This window comes from Monodelphis domestica, chromosome 2 (assembly GCF_027887165.1).
Source record: "Monodelphis domestica isolate mMonDom1 chromosome 2, mMonDom1.pri, whole genome shotgun sequence".
Lineage (NCBI taxonomy): Eukaryota > Metazoa > Chordata > Mammalia > Didelphimorphia > Didelphidae > Monodelphis > Monodelphis domestica.
The window spans coordinates 527,837,144-527,861,332 of record NC_077228.1 but is presented as its reverse complement, the minus strand read 5'-3'; the positions used below and the strand labels follow the sequence as shown (position 1 = coordinate 527,861,332).

The window sequence follows — 24,189 nt, the reverse complement described above, 5'->3', positions numbered from 1 at the left end:
ACTAAAGGATGAGACAGGTAATTTATTCCTACATACACACAAAGGCTCACCATGAAAAACTCACAAGTACACATTAACAGAAGAGGATTCGATAATTTAACATAAAATATTGTTACAATTTTTGGGAAGGATGCTACTTAAGATTTATCAGAATGTAAAGCAATCTGCAAAATTGGTGATTAGAGATTTTGAAATTCATCTCAATTCTGCATTTGATCCGTTCCGTACCATATCTCCAGTCTTCTTACACCTTACTGTTCTCTCTGTATTCCTCTATCTGGTGACATTGATCTCACTTTTCCTCCTATATGATACTTAGTCTCCTAAGTCTTTATTTTCTGTGGCAGTTCTCCATGTTTGAAATTCTCTCCCTCTTTACCTCTGCCACCAGACTTCCTTCAAGTCTCAGCAAAAATCTCACTTTCTGCAAGAAGCCTTTCCTTGACTGCCTTAATTTATGAGATTATCTCTCATTCAATCATTTTTCACTCATGCCTAACTCATTACGACTCCCTTTGGGGTTTTCTTGGCAAGGATACTAGGGTAGTTTGCCATTTTCTTCTCCAGTTCATTTTACAAATTAAGAAAGTGAGGCAAATGGAGTTAAATGCCCAGGGCCACATAGCTAGTAAATGTTTGAGGATGGATTTAAAGTCAGGAAGATTCATCTTCCTGATTTGGCGCCTGGCATTCTATACACTGGGCCATCTAGCTGTCCCCCCATGGACCTAGTGGCTGGCCCTCATTCCCCTTTGGGAAAATTAATGATTAATTAAGATAAATTATATTCAACAAATAGTCAACTGGGCAGCATAGTGCATAAAGCACTGGAGTCAGGAAGTCAGGAAGACTTATTTTTTTTTTTTTACTGAGTTCAAATCTGGCATTAGACACTTACTAGCTGCATGACCCTAGGCAAGTCAGTTCATACTGCTTGCCTTGGAAAATGAGTTGGAGAAGGAAATGTCAAACCACTGTAATATCTCTGCCAAGAAGACTTTCCTTAATGGGGTTATGAAGAGTCAAACATAAGTGAACAATAAAATAATCATCACATAAGAGTTATCCTAGGAACTATGATGTATTAAATAAACACCTCAAGTTGAACCTGGAGATTTTGTAAACCTATTTTTACATTAATTTTAAAAATGATTCTTCTACATCATTTTGTGGTAGTGGTGGTGGAGATCGCCTGCCTGTCTCCAAGACAGGGTCATCCAAGAGAAAAGGGATATGAATGTATTGTAGTGAATGAGGTAATTTCTTTCAGGGTGAGGGAACTCAGGTGTCAGAAATGATCTCATGCACTTTATGTGGTGGGGGCACTTTTTGGGTTAAGGTAAATGGGTCATCATCTTGCATCTACAGTCTTAGGTTCTCCAGCATTGGAATCAAGGGCCTACTAAAGAAATTCTGCTCACTTATTCTCTTCAGGGGGAAGTCAGTCTGTTTCTTATCTTTCTCAGATCACAGAATTTCAGAGCTGTGGGGGGAAAAGTTCACTGAAACTAAGCACTACCCTATATGGTGGCTCTGGGGAAGAATGGGTAGTGAATTCATTAGTCTCAGAATCTGGGGATGGAGTCTGGGAGGGGAATATAGACTTGAAGTTTCCCGTACATAACTGGGAGGCCAGATCATATTTGGTGCCATCTTAGGTCAGTCATCTTCTGAAGAGGTAGTCAGAAACTCCACCGAAAAAGGGAAGTTGACTTGATCAGAAACTGACCAGAACCCCTACTTCCTCAATGACTTTATTGTCCATAGAGGAGGGCACTCAATTGTTGATTTTTCCAGTCTCTCTGTCTCTGTCTCTCTCTCTCTCTCCCTCCTTCCCCCTTCATCTCTCTGTCTCTATCTTTTTCCTCTTTCCTCTCTTGCCTTCTTCCTTTCTCTGTCTCGCTTCTCTCTCTCTCTCTCTCTCTCTCTCTCTCTCTCTCTCTCTCTCTCTCTCTCTCTCTCTCTCTCTCTCTCTCTCTCTCTCTCTCTCTCTCTCTCTCTCTCCCCTATCTCTGACTCTGTGTCTGTCTCTTTTTCTATTTACATTTACATATATATTTGAGAAGAGACATTGTCAGACATGAACAAACACTATGGGGAGGGGATTGGAGAGAATCCTGTAGGACACATGATTGAAGGAACTGGGGACATTAAACTTGAAGAGAGACGCCTTGAGGGTTGGGGTGGGACTGACAGGCTCAAACTCACCTTTGATGCTTTATTACCTAGGCAACTTTGGGTCAGCCATCTAAGCCTCCCTGTGTCTAAGTTTCCTCATCTGTAAAATGGGGGGACTGAACTAAATGATCTTTGAGGTCCCTTCCTGTTCTCTATATGACCCAAGGATCCTGTCACTTCCCAAGATGACCCACTGGGAGGTTTCCACCTTACATTGGGTCAAAATTTGACTCTATAATTTTGACCCCATTATTCCTAATTTTGTCCTCTGGGCCCAGCAAGAGCAAGTCTAAGCCTCTTTCACAAAACAGCCCTTCAAATACTTCAATATGTACTCTATACATTCTTTTTTTCATTCATTTATTCAAAGAAAACTGTCCTATTCTTCTTATGTCTTCTCTTCTCAAGGCTAGGCATACCTGGTACCTTCAGTTGTTCCTTATAGGGCACAGCCTCCATCTCTCTTCAGAGTCTGGATACGTTCCAGATCCTTGTTGGCTTTGGGTCCCAGAGCCAGGATACCAGATATGGCATTTGAAACCAAGGCTTTCTGACTTTGAGACAAGTCTCCATCTGAGACACCATGCTGCCTCTCCTTGCAAATAGCCTTCCTAAAGTGTGCTCCTTGCAATGGTCTTGATGTGGCCTAGCCTGGGCAAAAAGCAGTGGGATTGGCCCTCTCATCTTTTGCCTGTTATATATTTTTTAATGAATGAAGCCCATTAAGAAATTCAAGAGGTGATATGACTGCCTAGCAAGAAAGTTGGACTCATGGGTTGGGAGACCCAGTTTCAAGTTTCACCTCTGACATATATTGGCTGTCTGTGTGACCCTGGGCAAGTCACCTAACCAATGCTCCCAGTAACTCTGTTTGAAGAAGGTGTTAACTTACACTGATAGAGGAAGTTTCTCTGATATCTGAAAATTCTCTCTAGCCATGAAATCACTGGTCCAGTCCCTTTCCCTACCCCCTGGCCCAAGTGACTGCTGAGGGGCCTTCCAATGCCAATACCATGATCGACATCCCTTCTAGATGCCATTAGTCAATAAGGAGGGTTATTCGAAGGTTGTCTTACCTTGGATGCAGCTTTTCAGCTTCTTGCGGTCAGTGACTGTCTTTCTCTGGGTAGTCAATGGATACTTATTCCCGGAATGGGAAGATTTGTTCTTGTTCTCTCCCCAGATGTTGCTTCCTCCATAGATGCTGGAAATATTGAGTACGGCAATGCTCTCCAGCAGGGTGTCAGCGAGGTTCAGGATAATGCCGTCGCACTGTGGGGCAGGCAGACCGATAGTCAGGGGGCGGCTGCTTTGGGATGGTCAGGATTAAAGACATGTATGGATTAGGAGACCATGTTGCGTGCATTCACGCATAGTCACTCAGACATGGAAGGTGAACCATGGGGATTTAGGCCAATTTTCAGAGACTCACAGCCATGTTAACTGAGGCAATGCCATGTTGTTCCATAAGGAACACTAGTCTAGAAGTCAAGAGACCTCAGTTAACCCCCCCCCCCCCCCAGTTCTGACATTTACTAGCCACATGATGGAGGTGGCTAGGTGGGGCAAATGGATAGAGCTCCTAAAGTCAGGAAGGTGCCTATTCCTGAGTTATAAATTCAGTCTTAAACATTTATGAGTCGTGTGACCCTGGGCAAGTCACTTATCCCCCATTGCCTAGCCTTACTACTCTTCTCCAGTACTGATTTTAAGACAGAAAGTAAGGGTTTTAAAAAAGAGTCATTAACATCTGCTCTCTTGACCTTATGGGATATAGAAAATATAGGATAATTGTGGCACCCACAGGCTACCCTTGGAGTACGAGACAGAAGTTCTAATCTCAGCTCAGCCACTTATTACTGTCTGATCTTGGGCAAGTTACTGCCCCTCTCCACTTCAGCTTCCTCATCTGTAAAATGAAAGGATTGATCTGTCCCAGCTGCTTCTCATTTTGATATCATGTCATTCTTCGGTTCAAATTTAAATTTGACAAACTTTTTTTTTTTAACCCTTACCTTCCATCTTGGAGTCAACACTGTGTATTAGCTCCAAGGCAGAAAAGCAGTAAGGGCTAGGCAATGGGGGTTAAGTGACTTGCCCAGGGTCATACAGCTGGGAAGTATCTGAGGCCACATTTGAACCCAGGACTTCCCTATTTAGGTCTGACTCTCAATCCATTGAGCCACCCAGCTGCCCCTGACAAACTTTTAAACTCATTCATAACCGTTTAGGAAGAATAATGATGAAGGGCTATATACAGTCTTGCTTCCTATAGCAGAGAGAAATAGAGAAAGATGAAGAAAGTTTGGCAGGAAATCTACGCAATGCCGGGCACACTGTAGGCACTGAACAAATGTTTATTGGCTAGCCAAGGGCATTCAGGAATGAAAATGGAAGGAGAGCAAACAGAGGGAAATTAGAAAAGATCTGCCAGGATTTTAATACCAGATTTTTCATTGTTGCATTAGTCATCAGCCCCTCTGGGACTCTAAATGGTACCATCCCCGAAATGCTGACAGAAGAAGAATAAAAGGCACCCAAGAGAACAAATAAGAGGAAGAGTGACAGATTCAACCAAGGATATCTAGTGGAGATCAGTGATGAGTAGGAACCAATTGCTGGGATGCTGAGAGATCCAAAAGGGATTTGAGGAAGGGAGGGAGGGAGAGAAGGCACATTAAGGGTCAAGGAGAGCACAAGACATAATCATAGGATCTGAGGATCATAGATTTTGGGCTGGCAGGAATCTTAGAGGTCAGACCCTTCATATCATTAATGAGGAAACTGAGGCACAGGCAAGTTAAGTGACTTGCCTAGGGTCTCATGATTAGTAGTGTCTGGGGTCTCTTTGCCATTTATTCACTGTGCCATGAGATATTCATCAGCACCAAGTGGGGGAGAAGGATGAATGAATGATGAAGGGTTAATAAAGGGCTTTTCCATTGCAAAGAAAAGGAGGGGATCTACAGAGTTAAGAGGAATCTTACGCTGGATCCCTCCCAGTGCCATTTGCCAAAGTCCTGAGCTGCCGCCATTCCCAAGCCATCCCAGATACAGCCTCCTCTGTGATTTGCCGCCACTTGAATTTTTTCCGGCCTTAGGAAAACCCCATTGTCTGCGGGCTGAGTCTGAGGGAGGGGAGAACGGAGGCGGGAGCGGGGGAGAGCCAGGGGACTGCTCCCGGGGGTTGTACTGAACTCGACTCTTCCCTGTTCCATGACATCACCTCGTTCCCCTGCCCCATGTTGGGGCCCGGGCTTCAGGCGGCAGCGTGCTGAGGGAGGGCGCAGGGGAGGGGATGGAGGCTGGCTCCCTTCCCTAGCCCGGAACAGCTCAGGAATTTGTGCTATGAGGAGGCCCAGAGAGCTCTGCCTCCCCCTGCTCACACTCGGTGGGCAACCAGGCAGCTGTCCGGGGCACTCAGCATTAGTCTCCTTTCCAAGGACGGCTCCTCCCGTTCGGGTTTCAGGCCCTCCCTGACGAGGATAAAGGGTTTGTTTTGTTGTGGGCTTGGTTGGTCTATAGGTAACCAGGATGCCCGGCGGACGGACAGGCCGGAGCAAATGGCTGTGAAAGGCCAGCGCATGCTCAGAAGCCCCGGGCAGGGGCCGGGAGTGTCCTCTAGTCCCTCTCTCTGCATCTCCAAGGTTCTCTGCACCTTGAAAGGGCTGTTATTCTAGAGACCGTCCAGAACACATGAAAAAGGCCCGAGAAAAGTTCAGATGGGGAGCAAGCAGGGAGATTTTGTTCCACTTCGCTCCCCCGCCCCCACTGGACATGACAAGCTCCGAAGGCTCATATTTGTATACTGCGATCGATGGTTAATCAACACTCAAGCAACTATTAAACGCCAGCTTTGGGATACAAAGACAAAAATGTTTGCCGACGACAATTAAATTCATTAAAAAAAAAAAAAGGAATCTGTTTTATCAGAAAGAATTACAAAAGAATTCCCATCAGGGGTTTCTTTTTGCCACTTCTCTCCCAATCCCCACTCCCACCCGCCATGGAGGGTTGTGGAGGGCGGCCTGGATGGAGCCCAGGACCTTTCTATCCCATTTTCTCCAATTCTCTGCTGTTGATGACCTGAAAAAGATGGCTGTTCGGAACTCCGATGGGACACCTTCCTCCAACTATCCCATTTTTCAAGGTCTCCAGAGAAAGAGACTCGACAACTTTCCGTGATGACCTATTTCAGTATTTAGCGGTCTTTTTGGTCAGGAAATTGTTTCTGCTGGCTGATCTATTGCCCTAAGACTGTTGAGCAATCTGACTTCTCTCCTAGCTCTCTCCAGAAACCCATGGGTAGAACGTTTATTCTTATTAAATCCATCTTGTTACAGCCAGCCTATCATTCTAACCTGTCAAGATATTTTGGGATACTGTGTGGATCTTCCAGTGTGTTAGCTGGTCCTCCGAGTTCCAGATTATCTGCAAATTTATTTTTTTGTGAAGTACTAAATCCCTATCCCCTGAGTCACCTACCTGTACCCAGCCATTTTATTTTTAAATTTAAAAAATTTAAACATTTTTCCATGGTTACATAATTCTTATTGTCTCCCTCCTCCTGGAGTTGATAAGCAATTCTACTGGGTTATACATGTATTATTGCTTGATACTGTTTCCATATTATTCATTTTTATAATCTTTTAAATTAATTTAATTTAATTATTTTAATATAATAAAAATACATAAATTAAATAAAATAAATTAAAAAGAGTAATCTTTAAAAACCAGCCACTTTACTTTTAAATTTAAAAAAATTTAAAAATTTGTTCATGGTTACATAATTCTTATTGTCTCTGTCCCCTCTTACCTCCCACCCTACTGGAGTTGATAAGCAATTCCACTGGGTTATACATATATTATCGCTTGTTACTTTTTTCCATATTATTCATTTTTGTAATCTTTTATATTAAATTAATTTTAATTTATTAACTTATTTTACTATAATCTCTCTAAAATATAATAAAATAGATAACTGAACTAAAGTAAATTAAATTAAAGAGTAATCTTTTAAAACCCAAACCCCCAATTCTAAACCCAAATAAACAACAGATAAATCATATGTTTTTCTTCTGTGTTTCTACTCCCACAGTTCTTTCTGGATTGTTCTTGATCATTGCATTGCTATTATTAGCAATGTTAATTACATTTGATCTTGCCACAATGTATTTGTCTCTGTGTAAGATGTTCTCCTGGTTCTGCTCATTTCACTCCACATCAGTTCATGGAGGTCTTGCCAGTTCTTATATAAATCACTCAACAGTATTCCATCACCATCAGAAACCACAATTTGTTTAGCCATTCCCCAACTGAGGGATACTCACTCAGTTTCCAATTTTTTGCCACCACAAAAAGTGCAATTATGAATATTTTTGTACGAACAGAACCTTTCTCATTTTAAAAAATCTTTTTGTGATACAAATCTAGTAGTGGTATTGCTGGATCAAAGGACATATCCAGCCACTTAAAAAACAAATATCTTTACCTTTTTTTCTTAATAACAACTCTAAAACAGAAAGGCAAGAGCTAAGGAAACAAGGTTAAGTGATTTACCCACAGTCACACAGCTAGGAAGCGTCTGAGGTCAAATTTGAACCCAGGTGTTCTCAACTCGAGGCCTGGTGCTCCATCCACTGTGCCATCTAGTTGCCCCAATTCAGCCACTTCTAAAAGCTTTACTCTCATGTCATGCACATTTCTCTGTTTTGTCCACTAGAGTAGCATGAAAAACTTTGACAATTGCTTTGCTGAAATCTGAATAGATTATGTTTATAGCATTTTCCTGATCTAAGGGCCTAGTAACTAATAATAGGAAATAAGATTAGCTGAAAATGATCTGTTCTTTATCAAGTCATGTAAGAGCTTTGTGATCACTGCTTTCCTTTCTAAGGGCTTATAAACCATCCTTTTAATCATATGCTCTAGAGGGGGCAGCTCAGAATACAATGAATACATTTTAAAGGTTAAAAACAATCCCAGCAAAACCCCCTTTTAGAAAGACAACATGATCTTGTCTACAGAAATTAACTTGGAATAAGTGTGATTTAGGTGCTGATTTTTTTTTCTTTTAAATCCTTACCTTTTGTCTTGGAATTACTTAGAATGTACTGAGCATTGGTTTTAAGGCAGAAGAGTGGTAAGGGCTAGACAAATGGAATTAAGTGACTTGATCAGGAGTTCAGAGCTAGGAAGAGGTTGAGACCACATTTGATCCATCTACTAGCTCTTTATATAATGAATTAAAGAATTAAAGGAAGAAATAAGGAAATTAGCAAAAACATAGCACTCTCCAGAAGAAAGAAATACAACAATGGAATCAATTGTTTAAAAGAAATCACAGGAATCTTCCTAAAGGAGTGGATATTGAAAATAGATTGGCATATTTGGAATTAAAAAAATCACAAGATGGTTAAACAAAACAAAAGACAACAACCTTTACTTGTGTCTCAGAATCAATACTAAGTATTGCTTCCAAGGTGGAAGAGTGGTAAGGGCTGGGAAATAGGGTTAAGTGGATCAAAGGAAATTAGCTAGGAAGTATCTGAGGTCAAATTTGAACCTAGGACCTCCATCTCCAGGCCTGGCTTTCTATCCACTGAGCCCCTTTACTGCCCCAACATGGAAAAATTTGATTAACGCCCCAAATATCTAGAAACCAAAGCCATTGGCATTGAAAACAGAACTCAATGGTGCATTTGTAGAAATCTTGGCAAGCCAGAAAAAATGAGGTAAAAACTAAAATAATAATACTGGTGATAATAATATTATTATATTAACATATTAACATCTACATAGCACCTTGTTCTGGGAATAAGACTCTGTAGATTAAAGCATTTTATACCTGTGAGAAGAAAGGATTTGGGGGAGAATCTAGAATTATATACTTAACTGGGTAGAGCAAAAGAAGAATATAAAAAAAATTACAATATACATTGAATCAAGAATTATGGGCTTAGGATGGATGGTAGAATGGGGATTGGGGTGTATCTGTATAAGATGGCTGGGACCAAATTATTTCAAGCAAATTGAAGCAACATGGAGTTATTTTTTCAAGTCATATAATGATGAAGGAAATAAATTTAGTCATTATAACCTTGAATGGCAATGGAATAATTTAGAATTGAAATGAATCATTTATTTACCTGTGGAGATATCCAGACAGTCAGGGACAACCCCAGTGGATGTCTTTATCTTTGCACTGGTTAAATTTTGAACAATTTACATCCCCAGTGAACTATAAGCACGTTGAGAGCAGGAAATGTTTTATTTTTGTCTTTGAATCTCCAGAACAGTTTTTCTTCAGTTTCTTTTCTACCTTCTCTAGAAGTAACATCTAGGACTGGCTATGATGTACGAATCTATTGGCTTCTTCATAATCCCTGATGGTGAAAATAATTTATCATAAAAATATTTGCAGATCATTTTCACCATCTGTTTGTTGATGTCCCTCCATCCATAAATTCCCCAAGGATGACTTTGTTTCATTTGTAATACTAATATTCTACTAGTGTCTTTCTCCCTCCCTCTTTCCTTCCTTCCTTCCTTCCTTCCTTCCTTCCTTCCTTCCTTCCTTCCTTCCTTCCTTCCTTCCTTCCTTCCTTCCTTCCTTCCTTCCTCTTTCTTTCCTTCCTTCCTTCCTTCCTTCCTTCCTTCCTTCCTTCCTCTTTCTTTCCTTCCTTCCTTCCTTCCTTCCTTCCTTCCTTCCTTCCTTCCTTCCTTCCTTCCTTCCTTCCTTCCTTCCTTCCTTCCTTCCTTCCTTCCTTCCTTCCTTCCTTCCTTCCTTCCTTCCTTCCTTCCTTCCCTCCTTCCTCTCTGAATCACAGAACCCTCCATTTTATGAAGAATTAAAAATGAGTGTACATATCTAGGGAGAAGTGGAAAAGGTACATGGTAGATTCCAGTGGCTCCAATGAATTATTAACAAAGAATGATGGAGACTTTGAACTGTGTTCAGTTCTAGATAGTCCCTTCAATGATACTGACAAACTGGGGATGGTCCAGAGGAAGGTGGATGTCCAGGTGATGGTGGATGTGAAAACCATTTCCTATGAGAATAGGTCCAAGAAGCTGAGGCTATTTAGCCATAAGACAAGGAGAAGGCTTTGGTGGGGATGGCTTCAAGTGTTTGGATGTTTTTAAAATGTATAAAACACAGAGGAAACCATTTCTATTGAAATATGGTGATACACATATTTTTAAAAAATTCTAACTTTATGGATCCTAGGTTAAGAACTCTTGCATTACAGGGGACCCAGGGCATTAAGAGGTTAAGTCGATCTCCCAGGATCAAGAGAGGCAGGACAAGTACCCAAGTCTTTCTGACTCCGAAGTGGACTGGATCCACTCTACCAGTTTGACAGGAAGATAGACTCAGATCCCTGATGGCTGCCTCTTGACTCAGAAAGTGCAAATTAACATCCATGGTTTATTGTATTTTATTTACTTTACCAAATTATATTTTAATCTGATTTGAGTCACTTGGGAATGTTGAGGGTTTGGGACTCAACCCCTCTGTGTGTGTGTGTGTGTGTAACACATATATAGCAGCTAGGTGATGCAGTAGATAGAACTCTGAGCCTCAAGTCTGGAAAAACTCATCTTTGCGAGTTCAAATCTAGCCTCAGATACTAGCTGTGTGACCCTGGGTGAGTCACTTAACCCTGTTTGCCTCAGTTTCTCATCCGGAAAATGAGCAGGAGAAGGAAATAGCAAACCACTCTACTATCTCTACCAAGAAAACTCCCAAGAAAGGTCACAAAGAATTGGACATGACTGAAACAACTGAACAACGGCAATGATTAAAAAATATTTGTACATATAAATCCATATAGAAAATGTGTGAATCCAAATATCTATATCTCTACCGTGCTGAATTTCAATTATTTTTTTAAATGGGGATTCTCCCTGACTCCTGGCTTATGCTCATTCCACCCCTTTGCCCTGTTGATTTTGTGCCACTGAGGGGCAAAGAAATTTGGAACGGGGTTTAGATTAGTGGAATTCTGGCTTGTATCTGTGGATCCCAGGAATGTGGCATATATGGCCCCTAGATGTGTTTTGAGGCAGAGCTTCCAATGGAGAGAGTATGTTTTTTTCCTCTTTTACCATTTTCTATGCCAGAGCCAGGGCAGCTCAATGGTGCCTTTGAAAGAGGACAGCTGGCAGGGGTGTTGGCCAGGAGGTTGGACCCAGAACACTGGGCTGATTGGGGGGAGGAAAAGGGGGGGCTCCATTCATTTCTAAAGGGGGGCAGTTTCCAAGGTGGGGGGATTTGATTCATTTCCAAGGGAGGGGAGCTCCAAAACAAAACTGCTGTTTCTCCATATTCTTGGCTTTTGCCTTAGAGCTGGATGAAGGGCAAAGCTATGACATCTTCCCTTTCCCCCTATTCACCCTCCCCAATTTAAAGTCCTGGCAGGCTAATCCTTCTTTGCTCAGGAGGAAGAGTAAATATACCTTAGGGGATGTCTGGGCAGCTCATGTTCAAAAAGGGAAACTTTTCATTTAGAGAGAGAAGGAGTTGCCTGTCTCCAAGACGACTGCCAGAGAGGAAGTTCAGAGGCAGGGAGTGGAGTGGACAGAGGGGGATTTGAGTTAGGATAGCTTGATTTCGAATCCTGCCTTGGACACTCACTACCTAACCCTGGGTAGATTGCTCTGACCTTCTCTAGGCTTTGGTTTCTTCATCTGTAAAATGAGGGGCTGGACTTGACGGTCTCCAAGGTCACTTCTATATCTAAAGCTATCATCCAGTGATCCTCCTTCACCATTTATTAGCTATATGATCCTAGGTGATTTGCTTAGGAGTTCTGTGCCTCGATTTCCCCACCTATGAAATGATGAGGGTAGGGTTGTACCACACAGCTTTGAGGGTCTCTTTGAGCTCTCAATCTAAACCCTCAACAGTGGGACCTCTGGTGTAAGAGAACCCAGGAGTCTGTCTCACAGCCCCTTCCAATGATCTCACAGACGAGGGACCAACGCTCCCCCTGTGCACATGTGCCCCCTCACTCAAGTGTGGGAAAGATGTGGGAGAGGCCTGGCATTTCCTGGCTCTGGATCACTTAGCCTGGACTCTCCTCCACTTTCAAAGAGCTTACAACAATTCTTGTGGGCATGGAAGCTGCTGTCTGGCCAGACTCAGGGCTCTGGAAACTGGAATAATTCAGCGATGCCCATGGCACACTGGGGGATTGGGAGCAGAATCAAATAAGAGGAACCCAGGCATCCCATCCCATCCCATCCCATCCCATCCTAGGGCAATGTGGGTCCCTCAGCACTGAAGGCTTCCGTTGGGGTAAGGCTGGCAGAGTGCTAAGCTGTTTCTCTTTATGGTGATGAGGAGAGCCCTCTTTGATATGCTCCCGACCCCCAAAGAAGGCATCCCAGCTCACTCACTAAACATATTGAGGATATACAGAGAAACAGAGGAATCGTGTAGCCATTTTTGGGTTCCAGATTCATAGGCTTGGAACCGGAAGTGACCCCAGAGGGACTGCATTCATTTTGCATATATTTTGAATGAAAGGCAACATTGTGTTGGGGCTTGAGAGCTTGCCTTGTAGAGGAGGCTCGCTTCTGACACTAGCTGTGTGACCCCCGGGGAAATCACTTAGCTTCCAGCACCCGGGTCAGTGCTCTAACACTAGCAATTGTAGACCAGGTGCCAATCTGCTCTGGTGATCAATCAATCAGCAACATTTATTAAGAGCTACTATGAACAAAGTGGGACGGCCAGGTGGCGCCATGGTGTATAGAGTGGTGGTTGTTATGGAGTAGTGTGAACTTTAGATAACTCTCCTTACAGTAGGAAGACTCATCTTCTGGAGTTCAAATCCAGCCTCAGGCACTGATTTACTAGATGGGTGACCCTGGACAAGTTGCTTAACTCTGTTTACCTCAGTTTCCTCATCTGTAAAATGAACTGGAGAAGAACATGGCAGATTACTCCAGTATCTCTGGTCATGAAGAGTTGGACATGATGGAAAAACAACTGAACCACAATGTGTGAAAAGAGACAGAAAACTAAAACTCTCTTCCCTCAAGGAGTTTACATATAAATGGGGATCCTGTAAATAGAAGGATATCTAGAAAAATACCAAGAGGAGAAGGAAGGTAACCTTAGAGGGGGAAGGTGAAGGAGACTCTAGAACATGGTAGAACCAAGAAGGCATTCTGAACTGAGTTTAGAAAGAAACAGGGCATAGAGAGTTCCTCAATGTAAACTCACTATGTTAATGAAATTTTAAATCTGGTTAAGATAAAACAAGCCTCTCTTTCTCTCTCTCTGTCTCTCTGTCTCTCTCTCTGTCTGTCTGTCTCTGTCTGTCTCTCTTTCCCCCTTCTCTCTATTCCCCCTTTCTCTTTCTCTTTCTGTCTCTCTATTTCCCACTCTGTCTCTGTCTCTCCCCCTTCTCTCTATTGCCCCCTTTCTCTCTCTCTCTCTCTCTCTCTCTCTCTCTCTCTCTCTCTCTCTCTCTCTCTCTCTCTCTCTCTCTCTCTCTCTCCCCCCCCTTTTCTTTCTTTTTTTGGCTCTTGGGTACATACCTCCATGGGATCATGTTTTCACCCCCTGTGAAATTAAACTCGGGCAGAGACTGTTACAGGGAATGGGTCTTTGTGGTCCCAGCACAGTGCCTGGAATGCTTATTGATTGATTATCCAAGGTCATTCAGGCACTAAGAGAGCTGGGATATGAACCCAGGTCTTTTTGTCTCCAAATATAGCATTCTTTTGGTTGGAAGAAACACATTGTGATTTTTTCATTTAAACCTATTCTGGGTCACGTCTGTTCCTTTCTCTCACTGTAGTATTTGAGAGATCCACTAACCCAATGATAAATGTGAATAAATATAGAGAGCAGGGTGGCTCAGTATAAGGAATGCTGGCCTTGGAATTAGAGGACCTCTGACCTTGGAAAAGTCCCTTCACATCCTTGTGACTTGGTTTCCTCTGCTGTAAATTTAGGTGGGTGGATGAGAGGGTGCCAAAGATCCCTTCCATTTCTGTCTCTGCCATCTTGTGCCCTCTATGCCCCAGGGGAGCTTTGTGGGGAGGACTCTGTGGAAAAGGGCTTGGCAAACATGAGAGACAAGTCAGATTGCACAAGTGTGACTCAGGAGACCAAAGAGATCTCAGGCAGTTAAAAAACGATGATGAAGATGGGGACGTTGGAAAAGAAAAAAGGGAAAACAATGGTTAAGAGAGGGAATTGAATTAATTTCCCGACTTTGCCACATCCCCTCCAACATTCATTACTTTCCTTTGCTGTCATGTTAGCCAATCTGCTAGGTGTGAAGTGATACCTCAGAGTTGTTTTGATTTGCATCTCTCTGATTATAAGAGATGTAGAGCACTTTTTCATGTGCTTATTAATAGTTTTGATTTCTTTGGCTGAAAACTGCCTGTTCATGTCCCTTGCCCATTTATCAATTGGAGAATGGCTTGATTTTTTGTACAATTGATTTAGCTCTTTATAAATTTGAGTAATTAGACCTTTGTCAGAGGTTTTTGTTATGAAAATTGTTTCCCAATTTGTTGCTTCCTTTCTCATTTTGGTTACATTGATTTTCTTTGTACAAAACCTTTTTAATTTGATATTTATTTTACATTTTGTGACTATTTCTATGTCTTGCTTGGTTTTAAAGTCTTTCCCTTCCCAAAGGTCTGACATGTATACTATTCTGTGTTCACCTAATTTACTTATAGTTTCCTTCTTTATGTTCAAGTCATTCACCCATTCTGAGTTTATCTTGGTGTAGGGTGTGAGGTGTTGATCCAAACCTAATCTCTCCCACACTGTCTTCCAGTTTTCCCAGCAATTTTTGTCAGTGGGTTTTTGTACCAGAAGCTGGGGTCTTTGGGCTTGTCATATACTGTCTTGCTGAGGTCACTTACTCCAAGTCTATTCCACTGATCCTCCTTTCTGTCTCTTAGCCAGTATCAAATTGTTTTGATGACTGCTGCTTTATAGTATAGTTTGAGATCTGGGACTGCAAGGCCCCCTTCCTTTGTATTTTTTTCATTGCTGGTGGAGTTGTAAATTGATCCAACCATTCTGGAGGGCAATTTGGAACTATGCCCCAAGGGTGATAAAATACTATCTGCCCTTTGATCCAGCCATAGCCCTGCTGGGTTTGTACCCCAAAGAGATAATAAGGAAAAAGACCTGTACAAGAATATTCATAGCTGCGCTCTTTGTGGTGGCCAAAAATTGGAAAATGAGGGGATGCCCTTCAATTGGGGAATGGCTGAACAAATTGTGGTATATGTTGGTGATGGAATACTATTGTGCTCAAAGGAATAATAAAGTGGAGGGATTCCATGGAGACTGGAACAACCTCCAGGAACTGATGCAGAGTGAAAGGAGCAGAACCAGGAGAACATTGTACACAGAGACTGATACACTGTGGTACAATCAAAGGTAATGGACTTCCCCATTAGTGTCAATGCAATGTCCCTGAACAATTTGCAGGGACCTAGGAGGAAAAACACCATCCACAAGCAGAGGACAAATTGTGGGAGTAAAAACACCGAGGAAAGGCAACTGCTGGACTACAGAGGATGAGGGGATATGACTGAGTAGAGACTCTAAATGAACACCCTAGTGCAAATACCAACAACATGGAAATGGGTTCGAATCAAGAACACATGTGATACCCAGTGGAATCGTGCATCGGCTATGGGAGGGGTGGGGGGGGGGAGGAAAAGAAAATGATCGTTGTTTCCAAGGAATAGTGTTTGAAAATGAACAAATAAAATAATGTTTAAAAGTAAAAAAAATGTATTAAAAAAAGAGGGGGAATTGATGAAGTGAAACGAGTGGTAAACCCACCCATAGGAAATGAAAAAGAGGGAAGTCTAAGGGAAAGAAAGGCAGAGTCAGCAAATGCAGATTGAAAATGAACATTTCTGACTGGGATGTACAGAACAATCTTCTAATGCATAAGCATTTACAGTGGAGTGCATCCCTTACCCTTCTGGGGTGGGGGAGAGGGAGAGTAACCTCCCTGAGTCTCAAATTTCCTCACCTTAAAAAGGAAGGACTGAATTAGATGGTCTGAACTGAGCTCCTTTCTATTTATAAATTGACAGTCCTAGTTGCCTAATAACCTGCTGCTCTTATGATCATGGGCCATTGGCTTTTCAACCCTGGGCCTCAGTTTATCTGTAAAATGAAGGGTTTCGATTAGATGACGCTTGAGGACCCTTCAAGCTCTACACCTGAGATCCCATGTTAATTTGCATTGGTTATGTGAAAATGGACAAATCGAGATCTTTCATTGCCCCAGCACTGAAGCAGCTAGGTAGCTGAGTGGATAGAGTTCTGGACCTGGCATTGATAAGCCTTGAGTTCAAATCTAGCCTTGGACACTTGTTAGCTTGTGACTCTGAACAAGTCATTTAATCTCTGTTTGCTTCGGTTTCCTTGGTTGTAAGAAGAGGAGAGGATAATAATAGCCTGGTTATCTCTCAGAGTTGTCATGAAGATCAAATGAGATGATATTTGTAAAGCACTTAGCACAGTACTTGACATGTAGTAGGTGTTAGACAAATGCTTATTCCTTTACCTTCCCACAAAGCAACACTATAAGATTGTTGCAAAACTTCCCATGATCCATCTGCATTCATTTCCTAATAAAAAACATTCTGCTTGCCAATGAAATCCTAGGTCCAGGCACAATATATATGTGTACACACATACTGCAAAACTGATGGGTCTGGGATCTCCTTGACATATGTTTTCCCACTGATGATGTGGATTTCCATCCATTCACAATGTTTCACCTGTTATCCTCTTTTTAGTTTCTTCCTTGTATTCTCTGGTAATTGCTTGGCTTAATTCAGTATATTGGCAATTTTTCTATAAGCTTAATTTTCCTCTATTGCTTTTCATTTTTCTATGTGGTGGTAACGCTCATAATTTTCCACCATTGTCCCCCATTAGATTTTATTTTTTAAATTTTTAATTCTTAAAATTTTTTTTTAAACCCTCACCTTCCATATTGGAATCAATACTATGTATTGGTTCCAAGGCAGAAGTGGTAAGATCTAGGCAATGGAGGTCAAGTGACTTGCCCAGGATCACACAGCTAGGAAGTATCTGAAACTAGATTTGCCCAGGACCTTCCATCTCTAGGCTTGGCTCTCCATCCACTGAGCCACCCAGCTCCCCTCGCCCCACTTCCCCAATGAGATTTTAGGAAGGACTTTATGTCCTAAATGAATGTTGCCCTGGACTGCCATATTTCTCTGTTTCTAACTGAGGTAGTTTATAGGCTCTTTGGGTCTCCTTATTGTGGACACTCATTTACATGGGTAGTATAATATAAATCCTTAGGAAATAGTGGCAGTCTCCACCAATGTCTGTTCTTTTATTCATTTCTCTCTCCCCTTTTAAATCATCGATTGCTTGTTTTAGCAGGTCGGATTGGGTTCTTTCATGATTTATTTCTACAACATGTTTTCAGGCTCTTTTTCCCCCTCTTCCTCTCTTGTCTTCATCCTTGCAATCAAGTCTCCATAGATCCAAGTACCTGCTGATTTTGCTTGGAGGCTTTTGTTGAGTTCTGCATAGATGTTACTGCATGAGCTGCAATTATCTTCCTGGTAGTCATTTCTTACAAATGCTCTTCATGAGCAATTCAGGCTCAGATGACCACTTTGCCCCTAGAAGGATGTTTCTCGTTTCTGTTGGATAGCCCTTAATCTCCTTTACCTCTCCAAAGAGCATCTGTGAGCCATCCATCTGCTTAGTTGTAACATCTTTGCCTATGATCTGACTACATGGACCTACTTGGTATCTCTCCAACATGGTACTCCATTGCCCATCTTTTTGCCTTTACACTAGCTATCCCCCATATCTGGAATGCTCTCCTTCCTCACACAGACCTCCCGATTTCCTTCAAGTCTCAGCTCAAAGCCCACCTTGTGCAGGAGAAGTTTCCTGGGCTCGCTAGCTGCTAGAATATCTCTCATCCACTCCATTATTGTAATGGAGACTAGCTCTTGCACTTGGCAAACATTGGCTTGACAGGTGGATTCTGTTCCTCATGGGGAAGAGATTGGAGACTCTATTTCCAGGAGAGCTGGAGAGCCTTCCAGCGTGGAGCCTGTAACCAATTCTAGTCTGCTAATCATGTGGTTAGAAGAAGCCTTTTAGATTAGCTACATGGATAGAATTAAGAGTCTTCAAAAAGGGTAGAGTTTTTGTTGACTTTTCCTCTTTGGCTGTGCTCTTGGCTTGACTCCTTTGCTGATGGTGTCTGATGAGAGAGAACGTTAGAAGGGGACTGATCCTTCTCTCTGAGGCCAATAGGAAGCCTATCAAAACTGGACTGGGGTCTTTTCTGCATTTGCCCTTTTCCTGATTAAGCGAAGGGATCAGAGCAGGGACCTTGGGGTCTGAATTTTGTAACCAGCTCAGCAATGAGGCCCTGAAGAGCAAGGAGTGACTGCTGGATCCCAGTCCAGTGGATGCTGAGGACTCATCCACCATCCACTCCATATTGCCGGGATTCATCCACCATCCACTCCATATTGCTGGGACCAACGTTATATAGAACTCACCTGCTCTAAGTTTGAGTCCATTCTCCCTAAAGACCAAGACAGGACAGGTGAGAATGTGTCCCTGAGGTGCTGGGTGGGCCAGTAATTGCTATTTACTGAGAGTAAATTTGCTTTGTAAAAGCTTATTGATGTTGAGTGTTTAAATGAAATTGGGGTGGCTAATTGGGAGGCGCAGGGAAGGCAGTGGAGAGGAACAGGCTGTTCTCATTGATGGGGGCAGCCCTCAGCTTTGGTGAGGGCCCACAGCAAGGGGAAATGGGGAGGAATTCCACCGCCCTTGCCTTCCTCCCCGATCTGGATGGGTGCAACTGGTTCCTGCTTCTGAGCTCGCCTCCTTACGCTGCTGTAAGTTGCTTTTCCCCTTTCTGACCTAGTTTTCTTTCTCATAAACATCTGTGGTCGGCTGAGACACAGCGTTCTTTGTGCATCCTTGTCCCAGGTCCGGGCGTGAAGCATGGCACACTGGCAGCTTTGGCCACCAAGAAGGAAACAGATGAGGAAACTTCCTTCCTTGCTCGGAGCCGCGTCCCAAATCCCTGGTCCTCTGAGAGCTCCTGTCGAACTGGAGCGTATTTGCCTGGACATTTAGCCCGTATCTTGGCACACGTTTCGAGGGTTTCCAGAGCTGAGGGGAAATGAGCCCTGCTTGTTGCTGTTTGAAGCTCCCGTCACCTCTCCGCCTCGCCAACCTCTCTCTCCTTTCTTTTGGGAGGCATCGCAGGGGTGGCGAGTTCCCAACCCCAATGGGGAAGGGGTGGGGGGAGAAGCAAGAGGAGCTGCGAGCGCCTCTTCCCTTGGTCTCCAGAGACACAGAGGCCTGGAGGGGAGGAGACGGTGGGAGATCCTTGAGAAGGCTGTGGAGATGGACAGCTCTTGACTCCTCCTTTTTCTGGTCAGGAAGAGAAGTGAGGAGTGACCTGATAGCCGTTCCTCAAGGCAAAGCCTAGAGGTTGATGCAGGTGTAGATATAGATGTCCATGATGTCCACACACTTCCTCCAGTAGATTGGAAGCTCCTCCAGGGCAGGCTGTGCCTTTTGTCTCTGTGTCCCCAGCTTAGCACATGCCTGGCGCACAGTAGGCACTCAGTAAATGTCTATTGAGTCAGACAGCTTTGGAGAGGGGCGCTGAGAAGTCAAGTGACTTGTCTAGGGTCACAGAGCCCAGATGGGTCAGAGGCAGGATTTGATTCTGGGTCTTTCTGACCCCAAGGTCAGCTTGGTAGGGACTAAGCCACACTCCTCTTATATGTGCAAGCATACACTATACACATATGCATGCACACATGTATGTACACACATGTACATGTGTGTAGGATGGATACATTATGAATGTGTGTATATAAAAGCAAGGTGTTGGGGCTTGGATCATAAATATATAGTGTATATATATATATATATGTCTATAAAAAAACATCTGGCAGCGAATCTGCAAGTATTTATTAATTGCCTCCCCCATGCTAGGCACTCCCCATGGCTCTGGATCTGATGGCTAAAGTGGGACAGTCCTGCCTTCAAAGGGCTTACCATGTTCCGAGGGACACAACCCACTGGCAGACACTGGCTCTTCCAAGGGGTATAATGGAAGGAGCCCTGGTTCTGACCTTGGAGGACCTGGGTTCAAATCCTACCTCTGATGAATGTTGACTCCTTGTGGGACATTGGCTAAGTCACTTAGCCTTGTTGGGCCTCAGTTTCCTCATCTGTAAAATGGGGCAGTTGGTCTGGACTGCCTCTGAGGTCCCTTCCTTCTCTGATTCTCCTTTCTAATGACCTTGAGTAAACGTGGGAGAAAACAAATAGAGCGATCCTTTTTTTGGCCGGGCGGCATTAACAACTTGGACGATCAAGAATGGCCTCTTGAAGGAGGTAGATTATATACCATTCGGTTCCCAGTAAGAGTCATGGAAAGAAACCTCCAAAATAGATTAAATGATATTTTTTTAGCAGCCTGCCAAACTTTTACGAGTGCTTCTCCTCCGTGATTTATGGTACTGCAGCTGGTTCGCTCCTGTGCTCCCTTTTAAAAAAGCTCATTTCAAGATTGTGGGGGGAAGGCTACAGCACCAGACTTGGAGTCAGGAAGACCCGAGTTCAAATCCTGCCGCAGACAATTACTAGCTATGTGAACTTGGGCCAGTTACAAACTCTGTTTGCCTCAGTTTCCTCACCTGTAAAATGAAGGTAATAAAAATATGTATAATTGTGAGTTGTTGTGAGGATCAAATGAGATCATATTTGTAAAGTACTTTTGCAAGCCTTAAAATGCTATATCAATGCTAGTTATTAATTCATCGTTTGTGTGAAGCTGAAGAAGGAAATGGCAACTAGTGTCTTAGCTGTGTGATCCTGGGTAAGTCACTTCATCCAGTTTGCCTTGGTTTTCTCATCTGTAAAATGAGCTGGACGAGGAAATGGCAGATAATTCCAATATATTTGCCAAGAAAACCTCAAATGGTTCCAGGAGAGTTGAACAAGACTGAAACAACTGGACATCAACAAAAAATCACCTGAGTGAGTCGATGGGAGGAAGACCCTCTATAAAGGGAGTTTAGAGCTTCGGGTGGGCTTGATCACATGCACTTGAGTTCTACGTCCATTTCTGTGTCGGTTTTTAAAAAAAAGAGAATTAGGCATCTCCGCTGCGCCAGGCACAGGGCGAGGGTTACAGAGACCAAGAATGGAGCAGTCCTTGTCCCAGCTGGAGCGGACATTTGCTTCAGAGAGGCAGAGAGGACAAAGACTTTGCCTTGGAGTCCAAGATTGGACCCAAGGTTTGCTTCCCATGCAGGATGGCCAGAGGGTCCTATGATGGGCCAGTCAGGCAAGCAAAGGGCACCCCAGTCTAATGAGGTTAGGTGGCAGAACTCGAGCTCATCTGAATGGGCAGCCGAAGATTTCTCAGCAGATTTACCCCAAGACAATGACTTCAGGCCTCAACCAAGTGCTTCAGCCCAGGGATCTCCCCATTGTAGGCACTCCATTCTCTGATGCTGATGGCAATCCTTCCCTGCCGATTTGGTACAGTTCTCATCCACATCTTTCTAGGAATGCGCCGGAAAAGGATCTCGCTGCACCCGGGGAGGCTTTCACCACTTCACAGGTGTCCCGGCCATCCTCCGGCCATCCAGGTAGCTAACCAGCCCCAGAACTGTGCTGACAGAGCCAACCTGCCTCAGAGACCCCAGGCAGAGCGTCCTTCCATGATTCCTGCTCTTCCTGACCCCAGCAGCAGCTCCTCTCTCTGTGGAGGTAACCTTTTAGGGGGCCCCACAATCTCCCCCACATCCCTCCCCTACCTCTCTTCCTGTTTCATCTTGGGAGCCTGGCAGGGAAGGTCCAAATTCATCCTGGAGAGATCTGCCATTTCCTCGGCTCCTCAGTGGGCACTCCTGTTGGTCAGCCTGCCAGGCGCTGCTTCTCGCATGATTTTTCTTTTTCTTTTTGCTCACTCTTTATGAATAAATGCTAAAAGGAACCATTATTAGGACAGAGAGAGAACAGGAAGTTTCCTGAAACCTGTCCCAGTAGCCCACAACACACACGTGTGCACACATATACAATCCTGCTGTGCATGGTGAAGCATGAATCCTAAGCAAAGACTAAAAGGGGGCCAGCTTCTCCCTGTGTCCTGAGGCCTGTTTCTAAATTATGGAAATAATCTTTCCTCTAAGACCTAAAGCTGGCAGAGGGACGCCTGGCTGTGTGTGTGTGTGTGTGTGTGTGTGTGTGTGAGTGAGAGAGAGAGAGAGAGAGAGAGAGAGAGAGAGAGAAGAGAGAGAGAGAGAGAGAGAGAGAGAGAGAGGCACAGACAGACAAGACAGATAAAGAAGGAGAGAGAGACAGAGAGGGAGGGGGGAGAGAGAAAGAGAGAGAGAAAAGATGTGAGAGAGAGAAGAGAGAGAAAAGAAGAGAGAGAAGAGAAATAAGAGAAGAAAGAAGAGAGAAAGAGAAAGGGGGAGAGAGAAAAGAGAGAAAGGGAGAAAGACAGAGGAAAGAGGGAGAGAGTGAGAAAGAGAAAGAGAGATAGACAGAGAGAGGGAGAGGGAGAGACAGAGGAGAGAGGGAGAGAGTGAGTGAGTGAGAGAGAGAGAGATGGAGAGGGAGAGGGAGAGAGACAGAGACAGAGACAGAGAGAGGGACAGGAGAGAGAGAGAGAGAGAGAGAGAGAGAGAGAGAGAGAGAGAGAGAGAGAGAGAGAGAGAGAGAGAGAGAGAGAGAGAGAGAGAAGGAGGGAGAGAGAGAGAGAGAGAGAGAGAGAGAGAGAGAGAGAGAGAGAGAGAGAGAGAGAGAGAGAGAGAGAGAGAGAGAGAGAGGAGAGGAGAGAGAGAGAGAGGGAGAGGGAGAGGGAGAGGAGAAGGAGGGAGGGAGGAAAGGAGAGGAGGGGGAGGGAGGGAGGGAGGGAGGGAGGGAGAGAGAGCCTGGCATGACTGTTCCTGGCACAGTGTCAAACACAGCTGTAGGAGGTAGGAGAAGACTAGAAGGTTCTGCTGGGCGTCAGCTTGCTTCAGTTCCCCTGGCTCCATCATTCACACAGTGTATGTTTAAAGAGACCCTGCCAGATGCTTGTACCAACAGGAAAACTGCCCTCGTATCTGCTTTTTCTAAACTCAAATCAGGCAGCCATGGCTCTCTCCTGGTGCCCCCTTGCTTTCCCCATCAGCAGATTTGTATGTAAATAGAAGAGGGGGCCCCTCCTCTCCCTGGCCTCCCCTCAGCATCCTACAGGCACCAGCAGCACGGGAGGCAGCTCCACTCTCCCCATGGTTTTTTTCTTGGCAAAAGGTTCACTGGGCGGATTCAGATGGAGAAATAGGCTTTGCCCATTGGTGCGTTGGTAACCAGGCAACAGAGGGAGAGGCAGAGAAGAGGCCAGCAACAGAGCTAGATGGGACGCTGAGAAACCTTTGAAATTTGGTTTTGATTCAGAAGCCTCCCTGGGGAGGACGATTCCCTCTGGGCAGTCAGCAACCACAACAAACAGTGACCAATGGATCGGTGACCCAAAAAAGGCTCAGAACCTCTGGCCTGGCTGATTTCCAAAGTCCCTTCTGAGCTAGCCTTGATGTATACCAGAGTCCCTTATTTCCCTCAGGGCTGCTGAATTGAGGGCAAAAGAAGCCAAAGGACAGGCAGGGGGCCTAATGGAGAGAATGAGCTTCAGTCAGTAAGGCTTGGATCCTTCTGGCTGTGGGACCCTGGACAGGTCACTTTACCTCTGGGATCTCTGACACCTCATTTGCATTGGTAGAGGGTGTCTCCTCATTGGGTGCTCCCTGTTACCAATGAGATCACTATGGAGAGTGAGGTGACAACGAAGAGGGTTGATTGGCATGGGGCAGTCCAGGTGCAGCTTTATTACCTTTTCTGGGTAGCAAGAGGCAACTAATGCTCAAAGAAGGTTGGCTTTGGAGTCACAAGACTTGGGTTCAGATCCT

At 44.0% G+C, this 24,189-nt stretch overlaps 1 protein-coding gene across 10 annotated transcripts in view; it reads right to left on the bottom strand.

Moving 5' to 3' along the window:
• DGKG (diacylglycerol kinase gamma) overlaps positions 1–24,189 on the bottom strand; it is a 298,101-nt gene that overhangs the window by 34,276 nt on the left and 239,636 nt on the right. For all 10 annotated transcript variants that reach the window (XM_056819855.1, XM_056819854.1, XM_056819858.1 and 7 more), the window contains one exon: positions 3,255–3,450. In XM_056819855.1, the coding sequence (XP_056675833.1) occupies positions 3,255–3,450 (196 nt within the window). The remainder of the gene's footprint in view (positions 1–3,254; positions 3,451–24,189) is intronic.